The following is a 13,232-nucleotide window of genomic DNA, read 5'->3' on the forward strand; positions in this document are numbered from 1 at the left end:
TTATATTAATCAGATAGTATTGAGCTTTGCTGACTGGAAACATTATTTACAGTGATATATCTGCATAGTGTGATTATTCAATCTGTGTATGTCATTTCTATTCAGAATGACTTCAAAATTAAACTGGGATATTGAAATATCTGAATGACTTACCGACATTCCTTCAAAGCTAGTTTTGGCCATTTCTTCCAGGAAAATCTGAGCCATCTCCTTATCACTGTAGTCAAAGTCTTCCAGCTTCTTACCATCTGGTAATTTTGCAATAGATGAATTGAGAGCCAAAGCCATTGCCCATATTGCATCATATCCCATTGAATGGTACAATGATAATACATCTGTTAGGCCATGCTGTGCCGCCACATTGTAATATCTAGCGTTAAAATCTTCCTTTGTCTGTTAAAAATATTATACATGTACATATATATCAAATAGGTATTAGGAGGTACGTGCGTACACACATGCATGCATGCATGCATGCATACATACATACATACATACATACATACATACATACATACATACATACATACATACATACACACACACATACATACATACATACATACACACACACACACACATACATACATACATACATACATACATACTTACATACATACATACATACATACATACATACATACATACATACATACATACATACATACATACAAACATACATACATACATACATACATACATACATACATACATACATACATACATACATACATATTTGTTTTAACACTTTTTTTCAACATTCTGATGGAAACTTTTATGTGTAAGATTGTTCCAGTCAATTACAGTGCCATGGTAAACCTACTTCTTAGTATTTGGAAATAGGTTTTAGTAAGTTCCCTACCTATAAATAGAAGAAAACAATAAACGCAAAAGTAATGAAAGATTAAAAGATTAAAACCAATTATAAGGTCTTACCATGTTAGATATAGTTGGCTTTCCACTAGGTATTAAATCCTGGCCGGTTTTAAGAACACCTTCTACGGCTGCTCGTACCTCACTCAATGCACAGGGCACTAGAGGATCAGGCATATCCCAGTAAGGTACCTTTGAAGGTCCAAATGATATCCATACAAACTTAGGATGCTCCATTCCGTTTCGGTAAGCCTGACATCAAATATCAAATTAAAAAGTCATATTTTTTACAAGGTGTCCAAAGAAGAAAGCTTTTGGGGTTTGGTAACACGAGCGAGGGATTCTGCAGGTAGGAAATCAATGACTGACGTGCACGAGTTCATTGTTAGCTGCATATGTACAAATGTCACTTTCCAGGTATATATCCACGGGCAGAATCCCGAGCGGGTCTTATGAAACCCCTTTATAATATACCGAATTTGGCATTTACTGAAAAAAAAACTTTGCTACGTATTTTCACTCCAAGGGGCAGACATTTTTAACTGACAGTGGGGGTCTGTGTTTTGGAGGTGAACAAGAGTTTTCCCAATCTGCTCCCCTAGCTCCGATGACCAAAAGCCAAAGTGCCCCCTTCCTAGAAAGACACTATTTTCCAAAATGACCCCCACCTAACTCCCTACTTTTCTATCATACAATATTTTTATGTCACTTTCTATGTAAACTATACTGGGTCTTACTCTAATGCTGTAATAGTATATGCCCTTTGAATGTTATTAAATATTGTTATTTAAGAACATAGACTATTGGTAGAATGTTTTGTTTTCTTTGTACATTAAATTTGTATTTAGAATCTGGGTATCTCAGTACACAATCTAAATATTTGGTAGACTCTTTGTCATTACACGCAGTTAAAACGACTATCAAAATGGTTCTTTACAAATTATTAGCAAATGTTGACATAATGCAACATAAACCAATTTCTAATAATGCGCAAAGAATGAATATCACTTATGGTATTGGAAACGCAGCGAGCTTCGCTGGCCGCGTTTCTAATACCACATATGGCTTACCACAACCCGTTTAGAAAATAAAGCAAAATGGAAACTGCTGTGACTTTTATGGTTAGTGTATTAACGTTAGTGATAGACCCACGCCAATGAAGACAAATTTAACATTGAAGTATCTTTAGAAAAGGAGAACAGATATTTAGAAAAATACTAAAGTATGACAATTAACATAGGTACGTGTTTTTCATCTCCTAGCTCGAATTTGTTATTGTAGCTGACTTGAACATAGAAATAACAAACCAACATTAACCTACAATACATGAAGAACGAAGTGTAAATATACAAAAGCAGTTATCGTACATACAAGAAACAGTATCCCACTGTTATGGCATACATTATTTAAAGTATACCGGTGATAGAAATATTTACGCAATCCATAAGGCAGTCTCAATCTAAAAATTGCTATCAAGAAATCAGTTGTTGGGTATTACATTAAATATTTTGGTGTTACACATTGCAGTATGAAATGTAACCAAACTGTGGAATCAAATACTGTATATATTGTATTATGATTAAATATTTAGTACATCATACATTATATTCAATGGTTTTTTGGCTTCTCTTTCTGCATTCAAATGCATCAAAAATTATAATCCCTCCACTATATCATTCAGAACAAGTATTTTATTATGAAAATGACAACCTGATTAAAAACACAAATCGGAAAGCTAAAAGGTTTACTGCATCATGTTTCTACATGCACTTTTTCTATAGTTTTTTCTAATTATTATGGTCAAGCCTGTAATCGGTAAATGTTCCTAGACCTGCATATAAACTTAAATAGAATGTTGTAGTGGTTGCCCTTATTTAACTTACCTCACATAGCACCAACCTCTGATCAGTAAAGGTAAACGCCAAAATAAATATGATACGTGCACCAGACTCCTGTACCAACATTTAAAGTTATCAAATAATTAATCAAATAAGTAATAAAGACGACAAACTGGTAGTGACATCATTTGTCCCTTATTAGCTCTAAGATAAAGATATGCTATTATCTATATTTAGGGGTATGGAACTAAGGTTTGATTTATTCAGAATTGTGTCTGCACTTCTACCCCGTTTCTAATCCGTTTTATAAGTATTTTGTGTTATTTGCTATCGAAAATGACATGTCTTTATACATCGTTTTTTATGAACAAGGACTGGCAAAGGATTTCATCCTGTTCAGTAGAGTAGAGTAGAGTAGAGTAGAGTAGAGTAGAGTACAGTACAGTACAGTACAGTACAGTACAGTACAGTACGGTACAGTGAGGACTTGTGATGGCCCAATGACTGCTCAGCCCACTCTCATGGTCGTAAATTCTTTTTAGTGCACATTGGATAAGCAACAGCTTAATTTAATCTCAACTCATGCTTGTATGCATCATCAGAGCCAAGTAAACCACTGTATAAGATATTATATAATTTGAAATAGAATCAAATGTATATTGTTACATGTACTATTCAGAAAATATAAAGAAATATCGTTAATTTTGAAACAAATGCGAAGCCCGCATGAGGATATATTGCCCATCACCAGAAAAATATATGGGTAGGTTGAACAGCTTTTTCATTTTTTCTGGCCTAATGTCGTATCTTTCAGAGTAGTTGTCACATTCAAAGTAAAAAATAAATTGGATGGTGCTTTCTCAAATAAGTAACACAACAAAATAATCATTTTCGTTACCCAACTCCCAAAACTTTTAAGGCCTCGTTTATGTCGGAACCCAAGGTGAACTCAGTGAATTCTGCTTGTCATTATCATTATAATAGAAATTGAAGTTTGGATTTTGATGTCGAAGGTACAGCTCTGTTTACAAATTCAGGGCCATTCTTTCCATACCAAATTGTCGCTTCAAAATGAATTGCGGAATAACGCTAGTGTCAGTGTGCAATGAGATAATTATATCAAACAACATTTTAACCAACGACAACGTCGAACACAATTATTGAAAATGGATCTTCAAAGAGTGGATCTTAAACTGCGTACCTAGTTTAATAGTTTTTCAGGGCCACCAAATATTCCAAAAAGAGATCTGCCGTTTTATCAGTAAATGTTTTAATATAAGGAACAAGATGTAAATGAGATCGAGCGCATCCTCGGAGTCACTGCAGGCAGCATAGCAGACGACCTCACGTTGAACGAATTTTTCCGTCTTTTTTTGAGTTTCACTCGCTGACATTATAATTGCGACTTGCTATCTTCAAATGAAGGAGACTTTCAAGACAACTGTTACTCGCGGAAAATGCACAGTGCTTGTGCGCACTTCTTTTGTACTTTCCCGCGCAAAGAATTTTTAATTTGCTGCAAAAAGTTACAATTTTTAACTGGAGACATTTTTATTCAAAGTGAGCCAGCGTACACAATAGAGATATAAGATACATATTAGCGAGGAGTCAGTGTACAGTCACTTTTGACTTTAGTGAACCATCAATTTAAATTGCGCATGCTAGGAATCGTCACGTAAATAACGATTTTAAACATCGCTATGATTCAACCAGGCTACGGTACTGCAATCAGTCTCCTTTCCCTGGTTACTATTTACTCAATTTTTGTCAGTGAGTTTCTATCATATGTCTCGGCATAATAAAAATATTTCGGATTATACTAACCTTGACTTTCCTCACTTGATAGGAGGGTGATACCCCTGATTCGAATGGTTCAGATGCTACAATTGTGATTTGGGCTTGTGTCAATTCGTTTGTTAGAATTCGGACGATCTGGACAGGACGGAAATACATGAATTATGTATGCATATGAACTAAAGATTTATTCAATTCATGATTGCCAAACGTGGTCACTTAAATTTTGTTCAAACAAACAAACAAACAAACAAACATATAAAAACAGACAAACAAACACACAGACAAACAAACAAACAAGGTATGTCTGTAATAGCACACAACTTTGTATATTATTCCGACAGTACAGTCAACCTGATATTAATACATCATGCTAACTACATAAGAAATTACCCCTTTAAAAAATAATTGTTTTTTCTAGTGCAAAATATGAATAGTAATTTGGAACTTGAAAGGCATACGATATTTGAAGTGAACACACTTCTGTAGACTGCAATGTTGCTTTGGGTCAAATTTAGCCCCCCCCCAAAAAAAAAAAAACCCCAAAACAAAACAAAACAAAACCCAAAAAACAACCAACCAACAAACAAACAAACAAACAAACAAACAAACAAACAGACCAACCAACCAACCAACAAACCAACCAACAAACAAACAATCAAACAAACAAACAAACAAACAAAAACAAAACTGTATTAGTTGTTTCTGGAACATTATTTTCCCCAATCAGACAACCAACAATATATTTATTGAAACTTGTTAATGTGTCAATAATTAGACATTATAAATGTTAAACAGGACTATTTTATCCATATGTAGTACAGCTACACAAATACATATATTCACAAGTGATTCAATACTGTATCATGATATTACGAGTATGTCATTATATCTAATAAAACAGTTTTAAAAAGACGACCCAGTTTCAGCCAGTACAATTTTAAGGCAAGTCGGTGTAAAGGAGGTGCTTGTGTGTTACTTACCGTCAAAAAACTTGCATCGTTAGTGTATATGAGGCCCACTTGCTGCCAACCGAAATAGTTAAGAAGGGCAACATTAACCGGAGAAAACATCAATAGTGACATTCTTGTCCGAAAGCAGAAAGGAAAACGCTCTCGATCTGACAGTAGTGGTATTGTGGTTGCAGGAGCGACCTATGGATTTAAAATGTTTCATAGTTAGTTTTATCTCTGACATTGAAAGCTCAATAGTGACGTTGATTATGGTGTGGATTGGTGGAGCTAAAATGTGTAGTTTTATTGACATACGAGTTAAACCAATCAGAAGGGGTGTACGTATTGAACGTTCTGTTTCTTATTTAAATACTCAAACTATCTAACAAGGCAAAAATTTCTCGCTTTTAACATAATGCTGACAACATGAGTATGCAATATGTGTCACTTAATTCCGCATGTTCACCTACCTACCTACCTACCTACACACACACACACACACACACACACACACACACACACACACACACACACACACACGATATCTTATATAGTATCTTACGTGAATCATGTTCCACCATTTACTGGTTTCCGCCAGAGCAACCGCCTCTTCGCCCTGAGCGCCCCCTAACAGCATGATTTTTGTAGGTGGAGATGAAGCCAGGCCGATCAAGGAATGAATAGCCATCCCTGCATCTCCCTGCCAGGTATAAGTGAAAGATAAATAGAGCATTAGTAGACAGGCCAATATATCTTAATTTCTGTCGAATATTTCAATGTTACATAAAGGTATAAAAGTGAGACGATTATTACAAAATTGAAATAAAACATAGTTTCTTCATTATTTTGGTTTTTGTTTTGTTCACGATGTGCTATCTGCAGGATTAAGTTTATATTTTCGATTTTGTATGTATTAATGGACGTGTTTTGGATTTTAATTAATCAAATCCTTGAAAAAAAAGAATGTAAAAAAATAGACGAAGTCCTTGTTTATATTTCTATAAATTTTACAAGATAAACAGATGTGTGAAGGGTGTGTTATCGTATGTACAATAACCGACAATTTACACAGTTTTTTAATAATAATCTTTTGCAATTTATTGAGTTAGAAACAGACTTGGCATACGTTGTTTCACATTTTTTTGACAGGGAAACATGGTAAAGTCATAATTAATTAATTAGTAATTAATTAATTAACGATCCAAAATAAATACCAAAGTCTCATCTAGATGGCCACTTTAACACAAACAAGAGTTTCGTTACAGAAGGTTTTATAGAAGCAGAAGAAACAAAGACCTTAAACTACATAAAATGATTAACCCATTTGATCATTGAAATTGACACACAAGTAATTTTTCATTCAAGCCTTCCATTTAAGGGCTCTTTTAATAGGGAACTTGCAAACCCGCCATGTTGAATGTTGCATCATGGGAAATGTGATAATAAATACTAATCAAATCGTATTGTAACAATAACGTTATATTCTTTTTAACCACAAATAATCAATTCATTGTGGGGGGTTAATTTTATCGGTAACTCCAGATTAGGTATTACGATAACAACAGATAATCCCATAGTCCTTTGCGTCCGAGCATGCTCAGTCTGGATTGCAAGTTCCCTATTGAGCAAAACATAGACTAGAAATACATCAGATTCCTTGAAATTTTAATAAGGACTGATTGCAATTGGTAACTATTAGATACGCTACAAGAGGTCTTGTGAAGGGTTTTTGTTGGATGATCCTACATTGGCCTAACATCCATGACCAATGTCCCTTTCTACCTGTGCAACTCCAAGTGACTTCAGAGGAGATGTGGGAATTTTCATTAAATAAAGTAACTGCATTGTGTGTTTCTACTTGAAAAATTATATGATACAATATAGCACTGTGTATGTTCATCATGGAAGCACCAAGATTGAAACACAAGTTTTTTTTCTTCTACTTTGATTGAGAAACAGACATGTTTCGAACAAATCACTTGCTCTTCTTCAATGTCTAATGAATCTGACAGAATGATCCAAATTTACTGGAGGTGTTGAGTAAACTGGAGGTGTGAAACGGTTTGCTTCAATATATGTAAATTCATGTGTCAACTAGCATTAGTTTACCATACGCCCCTGTTAAAAATAACCAAATCATCAGCATAATTAACTGATTTACTTAGCAGCCACCAAAACGGCAATCAAACGGGAGAGCTGAAAGATTTTTACTTAGTTTGTCAATATATACTGAAAATAATATCAATATTGATGAAGTAATTCCTCCATTTCTGGAATAAAAAGCTTCACATAAACATTAATTCTAATCCGATCTGATTCCTAAAGATCACAATGCATTCATGTTATATGGAATCAGTGGTTAGCTTCTTGAAGCCACTGACCTTTCATTCTATTCATTTTACTTACCCGTGTATCATTCACTACAACTTTCAATTCATGATCTGGTAATATGTTATTCCGTTGATTGATATCTTCCAAAGCCAAAAGCACCCCAGGGTAAACACTTCCTGCCCAAAACACGTCTTCTCCAGAGAGTACTAACAACCCACCAATATAGATAGGTTCTTTTCCTTAAAATAAGCACGAAAAATGAGTCGTTAAGTTAGTGCGCGTAGAACAAACCACACGTTAAATTGATATAGATACGCCCGGGGAACCGATTTCTCTGAAAATCAGAGTTAAATGCCTGTTTCTGGTCTTTTGAAAGAAATTTAGGGTTCCTCGTCCTGTGTACAAAGATGTCGGAAATCTTGTATGTCCCCATAGAGATAACACACTATATGGCGGCCACTTTAGATTCTAAAATGGCTTAAATTTCACGTCTATGTCAACAAATTGTGCGTTGACCCTTCATTTTTTTCTTGATTGCAACTTAAAATGAGTTGATGTTTTCGTTATGAACAAACGAATAGCAAAGATTCCGAGGCGCTTACTAGATTAAGGATGATTTATTATAAGATTGGAAGAAATGGCACACTAAAGACAATTGGTCAGATCTGCATACTCCGAAGAGTTTTGAGACTTGAGACTTCTCGTTTCCAGTACTCTTCGTGAGTTATCGTTGACAAGAGTCGCAATGGCGTTGTTTATTTTCGAAGCACGTCTGAATTTCTGTCCAACATTTCGATGATGTCGGAACAACTAACCACGATTGTAGACTTGCATGTAGGCAACAAATGCTCCTTGCTTGATGAGAGTCAATCAGGAGCAAGATTGTCCCAAAATAGCAAGTGCAAGTAGTTAAATGAAGTGATGTCAACAAAGAATACAATGTCGTGCCTGTGGACTTTAAACTTGCCAGCAACGTCGCAAGGTACATGTAGTGATAACCCCAGTTATGTTATAATATACTGTTTTTGTAACGTTTGTCAGACATTGATAAAGAGTGCTACGTCCTGCCAGTACGAGTTCTAACTACTATAGTCCTGGTTGCAATTCGACCGACATACACGTTGTGGCTTTGTGTTTGAAGCAAGCAGTGGCCCGGGAAATTGCACAAGTAATCCACCGGTGGTTGAACTAAGCATAGTCCTACCATGTCGCACGTCCTGGTATCGCATGAGATAATGATGATGAACGTTCATAGCAAATGTATAGTGTAGTATTATATACATAGACCCTCATATTCCCAGAGTGTAACATCAAAGTATAGTAATAAGAAAGCCATACATTTCATATTACTATACTTTGACGTCACACTATAGTAATATGGTCGGAACTACTTTGAATTATTTGTCGTAAACATCATCAACCTGTACAGTTACGATGTTGTTGTTTGGAAATATAGTTTCCTTGCTATTCATGGATTGCCAAACATCGACCATCATCATCATCCGTGTAAACAGTGAACAAATACACCTTTTTTGGACACATGCCTTTCGTACAGCCAATAACGTAGGTAGACATGCTAACATAAACATCTTGAAAGCTTCCAGTGATAGTTGCACAACTATTGATAGAACATTTGAACGACTTTTGACAATGTGTTTTTGAAAATTTCACAATGTTTTCGACATTAGAACTTGCCAGTGTTGATTTTTTAGCGTATGACCCGAGCCGAGTTCTATGCATAACCGGTGTAGGCACCCGTTCGTTAGCCAGTCTAATTTTTTCCGATGAAAGTGTCTATATTTTGTCAAAGAATTAATCACTGCTCTTGACAAACGTCCCGTCGTTGGCAAAATGTTCCCTACCTGAAAGTCTGTGGTGTAATTTTACTTATCTCAATATATATACGTTAGTAGTAGTAGCGACGGCAGCTGTCGCAAGGGCGTCTACATTCCGAAAACTGAATGAACAGCTGAGCGCTGTAGCCCCATCACTTCGTAAAATTGATGCGCGTTCAGGGTAAGTTTCGGAATATTTTAGTTTAAAATTGTCATAATAGAAAAAAAATAGTGGGTCTATGTATATAATAAATAAATAATATCCCGGTATTCCTCATTTGTGCTACGTTAACTCGGACTCATGATTCCCCTATGGATACGGCCGACATGAGGGGAATCATTCGTCCTCGATGACGTAGCACTCATTCGGAATACCGGGAGATTATATAGAAGTATTTTATGTGACATGAAACAACATGTATATCAGCCTACAGTGTATTATGAAGACAATCGTCTATTAAATTAACAAATTCCCAAGGCAGTGAAACCATAGAGTGGGCCCACTATTCTTGCCTTGGTAACTTTATACTAGTACTGTGATCATAAAATCCATTTTTTAATTCAATCCTGACATCATTTCTTGTTGTTATCTAATATGTAATAGACAAACCTTAACTGAAATAATATGTGCACATAGTGTGCAGGGAAATTTCAAAGTCGAGGTGCACACTGTTCATGCAACAAAATTCTATTTCGACCCCTTTATGTAACAAAAATAAAAACAGGAAAAACTACATGCAATGTAAAAAAAATGTTAAAGTATTCAACATGGCCGCCGTATTGAATTTTCCCACTTTGGCGAACAAAGCATTTTAATTGGTGAAATGTTTCTTTGTTTAATTGATATTTGCAAAAAGTCCAAGTTGTGTAAATTATATGCAAATTTTAAAGGTTAAAATCTCACATTTTCACTTGGAAGACAACGTTTTCGAGTTTAGCACCATGAAATTACCCTAAAACAATTGTCTTCCAGGTTCTAATCAAATATGCCAACGGCAGTCACATTTTCTGAAGTCTGACAAGGACTATATACATGAAGGGAGTTCGGCAAATGGCATATCAAACCAATTTTGTGCAATGATGCAAATTATTGTATTCGCAAATCCAAATGGACACAAACAATTATCAAATGTTACTCTAAAGTTCATAATATCAATAATGTAATGATAAGGTGCAATTGGGAAGCGATTTTGATCTATTTACTAATTTGCCGTTTTTACCTCCCGTAAGGGTACAAATGTGTGTCTGTGTGTGTGTAAAATACAAATGTATGTCTCTGTGTGTGTGTGTGTGTCTGTCTGTCTGTCTGTCTGTCTGTCTGTGTCATCATTTTCTAAAATTCGGCTGGCTCAATTGTAATGAAATTTGGAATGTATAATCTTTCGGGTAATAGCTAGACCTAATTATGTTTTCATCCAGATCGGTTAATGTTTAATTAGAGAAATTTGCATATTAATGAAATCAAATAATTAAGCAATATCTTTAGACTGCATACTTCAATTTCAATATAATTTAGTATATTCGTTATAACAACATTCATTTGTCCTATGAAATTTGATGATGTACCTTACAGCATTAACAAATAACTTGCATAATTAAGTATTTTCGGTAATTAGGCTATATCTTAAGAATGCATACTTCATATTCAACATAATTTAGTACATACGTTAACCATAAGAAAACACATATGTCCTATAAAGTTAGTTGATGTACCTTACAGTGTTAAATGAATAATTTGCATAATTAATGATTTTCGGTAATTAGGCTATATCATAAGAATACATACTTCAATTTCAATATAATTCAGTACACATGTTAACAATAACAGTCGCACATGTCCTGTAAAGCTTGTTGATGTACCTTTCAGTGTTAATGAATAATTTGCATAATTAAATATTCTTGGTAATTAGGCTATATCTTACGACTGCATACTTCAATTTCAATACAATTCAGTACATACATTAACCATAACAAATTGTGTATGTCCTATAAAGTTAGCTGATGTACCTTACAGTGTTAATGAATAATTTGCATAATCAGGGGTAGGTAACAAATATTAGTCTAGAGCACGATCGATATAGTAACAAGTACAAATATAAAAGTTGCGGGAAAATTCTACATAGTACCTGGTACAAGTCGTTTAGTTACGAGCAAAGTCTATATTGCGACGAACACAAAGTCCTGTTTTTCCCACCGTCCATTGCGTATTCAACATGGCGGCAAGTAAGATCGACAATCCTGATGGTAAGAATCAGTCGATTTCTACTACTAAAAATCGAAAATACGTATTCCTATAGCGTGCGTTCTGGGAAGAATTGGTTGGAGGAACAACAGGGAAAATTTCATTGATCGATTCCACCGATTGTGGGAGGAGTTAGCGAAAAACTTTTTCTACCGACGGATGTCCTATTCTAAACACACGTCCCTATACCGAATGCATGTACATACGTATTTTGAACCACTGATCTTCTATCAGAGTACTGTGGGGTTTGTTAACTGGTTGGTTGTAAATATTGTATGCTTTACTTTTTACATAGAATTTGCAGGCAACATATGGGTTTGTTATTCTGTCTACATAAAATATAGTACTACTGTCAATATTGTACATGCATTCGCATAGGGACGTGTGTTTAGAATAGGACATCCGTCGGTAGAAAAAGTTTTTCGCTAACTCCTCCCACAATCGGTGGAATCGATCAATGAAATTTTCCCTGTTGTTCCTCCAACCAATTCTTCCCAGAACGCACGCTATAGGAATACGTATTTTCGATTTTTAGTAGTAGAAATCGACTGATTCTTACCATCAGGATTGTCGATCTTACTTGCCGCCATGTTGAATACGCAATGGACGGTGGGAAAAATAGGACTTTGTGTTCGTCGCAATATAGACTTTGCTCGTAACTAAACGACTTGTACCAGGTACTATGTAGAATTTTCCCGCAACTTTTATATTTGTACTTGTTACTATATCGATCGTGCTCTAGACTAATATTTGTTACCTACCCCTGATAATTAATGATTTTAGGTAACTACGTTGTATCCTAAAATGCAAGCTTCAAATTTGGTATAATATGATACATATATCAACCATAATAATACTCACCTGTCCTATGAAGTTTGTTGCTACAACTTTTACCTTTTATTGAGTATTTTGAATGATGAACGATATTCAGTAATTAAGCAGTATCATGCACTCTTCAAATTCCGTATAATTTGGCACATACATTAACTTAAAAAAGCACGCTTGTCCAAAAACAAAGCCTGTTACCATAGTTTTATTTTATTTTAATGAGTTATTTGCATAATTAGTGATTCCCTTACGGGAGGCATTCAGTTTAAATCTGGTAATAATATAATCTAAAAATAATAATGCAGATTTATAATGCGCCTTTCCTCCTGAGAGCTCAAGGCGCTGACAATTATTACCATTGTCACGGATCAGTGGCAGCACAATGTTCATGTATTGATACAAGAAATTTCATATGCTCCTACAAATGTTACACAGTAGACATAAAAGTTACAAACGTGAATCAATGACACGTAACAATGTATGAAAAATGTATCTAAAGTAATCTCAAAGCGGCGTCATGATTTGTCATTCATGACTC

The 13,232-nt window shown here is 35.0% G+C and overlaps 1 protein-coding gene across 1 annotated transcript in view; it reads right to left on the reverse strand.

Annotated features, from left to right (window-relative positions):
* The window catches only part of LOC144445856 (gamma-aminobutyric acid type B receptor subunit 1-like), a 19,631-nt gene extending 7,175 nt beyond the window's left edge, over positions 1-12,456 (reverse strand). The window contains exons 1-8 of the mRNA XM_078135497.1: positions 12,447-12,456; positions 7,865-8,028; positions 6,021-6,158; positions 5,489-5,659; positions 4,536-4,643; positions 2,757-2,825; positions 937-1,125; positions 154-393 (exon numbers count right to left, since the gene is read on the reverse strand). Of these exons, the coding sequence (XP_077991623.1) occupies positions 154-393; positions 937-1,125; positions 2,757-2,825; positions 4,536-4,643; positions 5,489-5,659; positions 6,021-6,158; positions 7,865-8,028; positions 12,447-12,456 (1,089 nt within the window). The remainder of the gene's footprint in view (positions 1-153; positions 394-936; positions 1,126-2,756; positions 2,826-4,535; positions 4,644-5,488; positions 5,660-6,020; positions 6,159-7,864; positions 8,029-12,446) is intronic.
* Between the last annotated feature and the right edge of the window lie 776 nt (positions 12,457-13,232).

This window comes from Glandiceps talaboti, chromosome 14, assembly GCF_964340395.1.
Source record: "Glandiceps talaboti chromosome 14, keGlaTala1.1, whole genome shotgun sequence".
Classification (NCBI taxonomy): Eukaryota; Metazoa; Hemichordata; class Enteropneusta; family Spengelidae; genus Glandiceps; species Glandiceps talaboti.